At 42.8% G+C, this 8078-nt stretch overlaps 1 protein-coding gene across 1 annotated transcript in view; it reads right to left on the reverse strand.

Annotated features, from left to right (window-relative positions):
* Positions 1 to 9: 9 nt before the first annotated feature.
* The window catches only part of LOC116392005 (calcium uniporter regulatory subunit MCUb, mitochondrial), a 16614-nt gene continuing 8545 nt past the window's right edge, over positions 10 to 8078 (reverse strand). Inside the window, exons 2-8 of the mRNA XM_031863094.1 lie at positions 3583 to 3652; positions 3300 to 3467; positions 2101 to 2205; positions 1807 to 1964; positions 1431 to 1634; positions 793 to 909; positions 10 to 293 (exon numbers count right to left, since the gene is read on the reverse strand). Coding sequence (XP_031718954.1) covers positions 216 to 293; positions 793 to 909; positions 1431 to 1634; positions 1807 to 1964; positions 2101 to 2205; positions 3300 to 3467; positions 3583 to 3652 — 900 coding nt within the window. The 3' untranslated portion in view covers positions 10 to 215. The remainder of the gene's footprint in view (positions 294 to 792; positions 910 to 1430; positions 1635 to 1806; positions 1965 to 2100; positions 2206 to 3299; positions 3468 to 3582; positions 3653 to 8078) is intronic.

The following is an 8078-nucleotide window of genomic DNA, read 5'->3' on the forward strand; positions in this document are numbered from 1 at the left end:
ACATGCTCACAATGTTTGGGAATACTTTATATTTCATTAGTCCTCAGTGTTTGTACTTTTCTCAAAGACATAATTGGCATCATTATCAAGACTAAACAAAACACAGAATGACATGGATTTCCGGTAGAAAGGCACCATTATCAAAATAAAGCAGAAAATTCGTTTTTACTCTGGAGCGTTACGGTCTAAGTGACCATTATTCATCATGGCTTTGTTCACGGCTTAGGCTGGAGCTGTTCAAGTGGAAGCTGAAATTGAGTGGGATATCTCAGACGTCTCAGGTCCTCCTCCACCTGACGCATAGAAAACACAGACCACTCGTCACTAATGGCTGAGTCAGCAGGATTCACATAAGGCAGTGGATTATCCTTTTTATACTTTATGGAAACAATGAATGCTTAAGAGTACAATTTTCATTTCATTAGAACATCCTGATGTTTCCCCATCAATCTCAGCTGTACTTTGTGTTTAGTGCTAACTCACAAAGACTAAACTATGGTGATGTAACATCAGTAACATTAGAATAGCTAAACATCAGCATGTTAGTATTGTCATGTAAGCGAGTTAGCATGCAGATGTTAGCATTTAGCTCAAAGCACGAGCCTCAAGGAGCTGCTAGCAGGGCCGTAGACTGAGCTTAAAAAAAATTCTCTAATTTCTGCTCTTACATCTTTATACTTTAGCACATGTTCTTCCTACATTTGTATGTGTCCAAAATGTGTTGGTGAGGTAGGTTGTGACTCTAAAGTGTCTGCGTCTGCAGGATTGTAAAGAGTGAACCAATCGACCAACCTCAGCCATCTCGTCCTTCAGTTCATTGTATTTTTCAACGTTGAAGTTGTTCTGGCTGGCCGCCTTATAAAAGTAACGCAGGAACTGTCGGTCTTTAGCGTCTGGGTATAAATAATCCTGAGGGAAAGAATATTTGTTATTAATGTGACGAGGAAAAACATACATGCACACATAAGCATGATTTTGTAGAACAGAGCTTCATGTTTGAACAACGATCTTAAAAGGAGTAAAGTTAGATATGGCAGTGATGTCAATATTTTAAATGTCTGTTAAATATGAATATATAACAATTAGGCATTTAGCTCGGCATAAAGACTGGAAACGGGGAAACAGACAGCCTTTTTCTGTCTGTAGATATCAACAATTTGTGGGGTTGTGGTTTGCGGTTAGGTACCGAACCATGGATGTATAAAGATAGCTGGATACAGCGTTGGGGGCGGGGCCCTGTTCATACCTATAGAAGTTGCTCAGTAGCACATGAAGACTAGAAAATTACCCCATTCCTACATTGTCTGGTGCTGGTCTGCGGATCTCCACACCTTCAGACAGAACCAGGCTAGTGGTTTTCAGTCTCTATGCTAAGCTAACTGCTGGTTTCCTGTTTAATGGATGGACATAAAAGTCTTATTGAGACTTGCCTGTTTGGTAAGGACGTAATAGGTGAAGACTCCGATGCTGGTGGCGTAGGTGATGAAGTAAGTGACCGGCTCCATGACGTCCCATGAATAGACCCACCATGTGAGCCAGGTCAGAGCGCCACCCTGCACAGATAACAAGGCCATGCCGGTCCAGATGACCCTGGAGCTCCGGAAATCTGCTGTGAGGGACAGCTGTGCCCTCATCTGTTGTGGTCAGGCAATAATACAAGAAAGGGATGGGTTACCAGCCAACAAAACCCAACAGGACAGTCATCTGGTCCTTTCAAAACGGCAATAAAAAGAGTCGGTCGAGGGGATGTAATGAGGGAGAAAGAGCGGTTCGGTGGCATACAGATGTTGAGACACATCTACTAACCTTCTCCAGAGGGGACAGCTCCTGTTTGAGGTTGTCCAGTCTCTCCAGCAGCTGCCTCTCTTTCAGCAGGTGGTGTTCAGGCAGGTGGAGCGCCGTGTGCAGCAGATGCACGACATGCTTCATGTCCTTCAACTCCAAGGCATGCTCACTGGTACTCACTGCAGAAGAATAAGGAAACAGTGAGATGAGTCATGCCTGGAGAGATAACCACTGCTATTCATCAGCAGGCCTCAGTATCAATTGCGGAGAAGACGACGTGAGGACCATTTATGACCGGACAGAAATGTGCTGTACCCTTTTCAGGAGCGCAGACATTATGAACGGCATCATTGATGACGAGCTGGAAGTCCTTGTCCAACAGGGCGTCTATCAGCATGGTGTTTGATATCGGCTCTCCATCTGTCAGAGGAGGGCAATCGTTTAGTACTTTTATTGCAATCCTATAACTTTATATTCTCATGGCTCAGTAAAACAAATGTTTTCCAACAGGCTGGCCATTTAAGCTAAAAAATAAAAAAGTCAAAATTAGATTTTCACACGTAGTACTCAAACTATAATAACCCCCTTACTCGATAATTTATTCAAAAGTCAATGAATTTTTTTCCTCACTCATAAATAGTAGGTTATTTAGTAGGCTTGAGGGAAATAGGCTGGGAGCCACTGCACTACATAAAGCTCATAAAAGGAGGCAGTCGATCATTTACAGCCCACACTGAGTTACTCATCACGGCTGAACCAAAGGTCTTCTCAAAGGAAGGAGACATATGGGAGAAAATAAGGAGGACGCCAATGTTGCATAATGTAATATCTGTGCACCTTAGTTCCAACATGCCCCATTTCCTGAAATGATACATCATCTACACGTCACTCTGCCTCAGGTATTTGCATGACACCTTTCAGCAGCTTCTGTACAATGCGCCTGCATGTGTTGCATTCAGGTGGTGTAGATGGACGGAGCGATTGCTCAGGAAAACAGCCTGTTCTTCCAGTCAGGAGAATGTGAGTCGCACCCCTTACTTAAAATGCACTGCAGGGGTGTTGCATTATGGACCGACAGGGACAGTTCAAATACAGTGCTTCCTTGTAACTGCCCTTTACAGTTAGCTGTATTTCACCTATTGCAGTGGATAAAGGGAAGAGTAAGAAAACAAATGTTTCTGTTGAAGAAAACTCTTCATTTTCTAACTTTTCTGCTTTTGCTTTGGTGAAATACTGGCTGCTTTTACCTCTTTATGTCTCTAAAAATCCTTTCAGATGAAAGAAAATCACTCGTTGGTTGAGCTGCTCATGAGTGACACTTAACATTAACATATAGTCAGTGGAGAAAATTAGATAATGGTTTGTGTAAACTGCAAACATTGTGTCAAACCAGTCCACTCAAACCACTTTCACTCTCAACACAGAACCTGTCAAACCACCTGACTGACTAAAGCCATAAGAATGTGACCGGGCTGGTGCATAGCTAAGCTAAGCTAACGCGTGTGGAGGCCTACCCTTGGTGAAAACTGAAGTTGTGGCTCCGGGGTCTTCTCGATGCAGATCTGCCACCAGGTCTCCTACGCTCATTAGCATGGGCCTGAGGAAGAACAGACATTTCTCTTGCCTGGAGGGCAAGGGGACCTCCAGAACCAAACGGCCATATTTGTACCTCAAAGACACATCTGCAACACAACGAGGAGGAAATCATCTTTATACTATATGTCTTGTGCACAGATCATCAAGTCAAGCTTTCCCTCCCCTACCCCAGCTGGAGAGGATGTAGTAACTGTGTATTACCACTGGAGGGTGCGAGGGTACTGTAGAAAAGAGCTCGACAGTCTCCAAGTACAGACGGCCTTTTTTGAACCTGAAAAAGAAAAGAAGGAAATAAATAAATAAAGACAAAACACAACAGAGTCAGAAAGAACACAGAGAGCATTAGAAGCTTGTTCCGATTGTTCCGTCTTTAAACGTTTGAGCACAGAGAACAATCGGAACAAGCTGCCCCGGTAAACTGACATTAAAGAGTAAAACGGATCCAGAGCGGCGTGACATGAAGGATCTGAAAAAAGAGCCACTCAAAAAGTAAGAATTTCTTCAATAACTAGGTGTCTTTGAACCTCCCTTTCTAACCGGTGTGTAATCTATCTGACGAGCCTAAAGTACAGATTCTACTGATTAAACCAGCTCTTCATTAAAGGCTGCAGCCTTTAACGCTTAATGAAATGCCAGTTTGTTTCTCAATAAAAAAAAAAGTACAATTGTATTCTGGAACTGCTGCAGATAATAGAGAGGGCCTCCATAGGGTACTGCTCATTATTCTCCACCACCACTCTACCACTCCGTACTTGACATTCCTGGGGTGTAGTCTTTTTTTAGTTTACATGTAAACATGTATTTTTTAATGTTTAAAGCCTCTAGGACGTGCCACAAAGCAGACACAAAGAACTTCACAGTAGACAATCAGCTGAATATCTCCATAATATCAAACCAACATGATTGTACTAAATGTGACAATTATATGTTCAGATTCTGGATAGTAGTGATACATATTTTGGCTTTCACTTTCCTACTAAGAGCAGTGAACACTAGCTTCCTGGTGTTGAAACACTTGGGCCGCCTGAACCTCAACAACAGATTCCTCTGCAGCGTTTCCTATTCAGCCGAGAGTCAAGACGGGTCCAGCTGATATATAGGGATGTGGCAGCCACTCTCTCCCATCGCCTTTGTCCTCCAGCTGGGAATTTGTTCGATCAATATCCCATTAAAGAGGAGCGGCCCGTTTTCATGGACTGACACAGCAGCCAGGCCTTGAGGCACAGTGATTGAGTGGAGGCCAGATGTGCAGAAGTCCTTCACACTCCGCTGTTTAGAAAACGGGACTTTAACAGGAAAACAACATTCACAGACCGAAATGAGTAACTGTGTTCATGACCAGAGGCTTTTGTGTGTGTGTGTGTGTGTGTGTGTGTGTGTGAACATGAACCACGAAGACAACAACCCATTCTGGACTATAGTGGCAGAAAGCCAGGAGGTGAAACAGAGAGAAATGTAGGCAAGCTTAAAACGGTTCTTGTTATCTGGAGATTACGTACACATTTCCAGTGTTTGTCAGCTTGGTAATGACGCTGTGCACCACACTGTGAAGGACAACATGCATAAATACTCTGTCCCAAAAAGAGCAAAACCAAGTGAAGCTGTTCAGCTTGTGTGAGATCTCCAGATGCTATTGTACAGCTGAAAGCTGTCACAAAGCTTTACCACCTACGCATCAGCACACCAGCTCCCAATGGACCATGGGAAAACTTATTTTTAGGGGATATACAGTATATATATACGTGTGAATTATTACGTACCAGTGAAACTTAACAGTTGGCTTGAAAGAAGCATAGTTAAGTGTTCATAGCTTTTCTCATTGTTGAAATACTGTTTTAAGTGGTGATACATTCAGCGCAGTACAGATGCATATAATCTATCTTTGTGTAGTTTTATATTTTGACACACTGGTCATTTTCTGGAAAATCTGAAATAATTTATAGGACGTTTCTGGCTTCCCATAAGCTAATTTGCAAATGGAATATCTGAAAGGCCAGGTGCTTCATCACGCTGATGCATAAATCACCAGAAACACAAATCCATACTGTCCATTCAGCAGTCCCACTTATGGATTTGCAACATTGGCCTCATGTGGTTGCCCAACCTGGGGTCTTAAATAAAATGGGTTTTTTTCTGACTTTACTATATTACTATCTAGCAATCGGTCACTGCCTTCGTATACTTAAGCCCTATAAAATCTTTCTAATACAACAATCTGAGAAAGAAATATTGCTCTTAGGTTAAACTGCTCACCTCCACATTGAGGCCATAACGTGTAATGTGGGTTTGCAAGGAGACACGGTTTTGTTTTAGGGCGGCAGGAGCCAAAAGAATTGGGAACCACTGGCCCTAATACAACCAGAGAAATTGAAGGGATAGCTGGAATAAATGGTATATAGATGAATCTCTTGACAGTTGACAAAAAGTCTGTTATTCTGAGACTCCTTACAGTTAACCTCAGACAGCAACGCACATTGCCAGTATGTTAAACAGCCTGGAACCACGTCTTATAAGCCTCCTCCACCACCTTCTGCAGCCATAGCGCCTCATTAAACTGAGTGGTGCAGGCGCTGACTGCCAACGCATACAGTGGGTGCACCAGAATAAAATGCCTATTCCTCGTCGCTCTCGTTAGCTAACACTTCACGTCAAAAGTAGTTTATTTTGAGCAACAACTGTGCTCACATTGCTGATGTGTAAACACTGGAGCTATATGCATCAAGGGCAAGGCTGGACTGTTTGTCTCTTTACGTTGTGTGTGTGTGTGTGTGTGTGTGTGTGTGTGTGTGTGTGTGTGTGTGTGTGTGTGTGAGCGATAATATGGAGACAATTCAATGGCTGACTGAGTCCAGGCAGTTTGTATGCTATGTGCACACATACCAATCCCATTCTAAATCAACAGAACATGGCAGATAATGCAGCTTGAGAGCCATGTGATGAATAGACCCTTTCTACAGCCATGCTGCTGGCCCTGTGTTATTACTTTCTGCAGCACATAGCACTACGACATTACAGAACAATTTGGAACGTGTATTTATAGCACAGACGACCCCGAGAGTTAGGTTTTTTTTGTATCAGACTATTAGTGGACGTGCCCCCCCCCCCCGGCCTCATTACAGCTAATGACAGAGAAAAGGAGGAAGTGCAACAACGTTTTTTATGTTCCTTGTGGGGACAATTTGACTGCTAAATGCCGAGAACTCACAGGCAGACAATATAAATATATTTTTTTATTATTCAAGACTGTCTACAGCACAGCAGTGCTTTGAGCTCAATGATGACATTAGCACGCTAGCATGTTAACAATTGGTTAACATATTGATGTTTAGTAGATAGTTTGCAGGGTTAACCATCTTAGCGGGTTAGCAAGCTAACACTAATGCTAATTAGCATTAAACACAACGATAGCGCAGCTGAATATCATTCATTTTGCAGGTATTTGATCATAAACCAAAGTACTAGACAAATTAAAATCTCTGCTTCTCCTGACAAAGCACAGAGAAACACACACACACACACACACACACACACACACCATTATCTGCTCAAGTAGACATTATTCCACTATATCTTTATAATTCAAATAGTTTGCTGCTATATTAATGACCTGAATATCAAATTTAGCACTGGTATTCATTCACTCTAATTCTCTAACACAACACGTCAGTGCAGGATTATGAAGTGACGGTAATATTGACACTATTACACAATTTACATCTCTGTGAATTTAAGCTACATTGAGGTCGTACACATTTTGCTGTGATTCTTTCTTTTTGTATGCGGATTAGTTTATAATTTCTACTTGTTCAGAGATGTAGAATGTGTGGAAGACGGCGATTATAAGCACTAGAATGCAAGAAGCGTCAGCTAGTGTGTTGGAATATAAATAAGTTAAAAAATGGTTTCACAGGGGTTACACCCATGCAAAGAGGCAGACACACCCATAGGTTAAATAAACACATGACAAAGTGTTGTAACAGACTGCAGGTTGAAGACTGTACTGCCTGAACAAGCCTGTACAAACACGAGTAATAGGCGATCACACCCATGTCACAAGACACAGCCTGCAGGAAGGAATGGGCGATGCTACTCCACATGACGACTAACGTCACCACCGTCTCCTCAATTTAACACTTGTTCACTTGTCAAAACAAAACAGCCTTCCCATTTACACAGCTAATCAATATTCAGAATGCAGGGCAGTCGCTGTTTATTCAATGTCCTTTCGCACAGTTCGGGAGTCAATTTGCTGCTGCGGGGAAACAACCCCGCACACCTGCTTCTCATCTGAAAACAATTTCCTCCAACGATTTTTTTCTGAAAACAATCAGCATGAAGGTATATTTACCCCTTGAGCTGTGCATTTGTTTATGTATGCCACGCCAACAGGGAGAGAGGGCAGCGAGAGGAGACAAACTGTCATCTCCCTCTTCTGCAGTGAAGCGGGCCGGGGGATCCTGCTCGAGCAACGATCAGGGTTATCATGGTGACAAGCAGCCTCATTTTCCCTGCAGCCTCCCAGCAGGTCACTCCATGATGAATCCAGTCACAAATGGCCTGATGCATCAAATATATCTCCTCCCACTCTCATTAAGGGACAGGGACGTCACTTTTCCACACACACACACACACACACACACACACACACACACACACACACACACACACACACACACACACACACACACACACACACA

The sequence above is a fragment of the Anarrhichthys ocellatus genome, unplaced genomic scaffold, assembly GCF_004355925.1.
Source record: "Anarrhichthys ocellatus isolate YVR2014 unplaced genomic scaffold, GSC_Weel_1.0 scaffold28, whole genome shotgun sequence".
Taxonomy (NCBI): Eukaryota; Metazoa; Chordata; class Actinopteri; order Perciformes; family Anarhichadidae; genus Anarrhichthys; species Anarrhichthys ocellatus.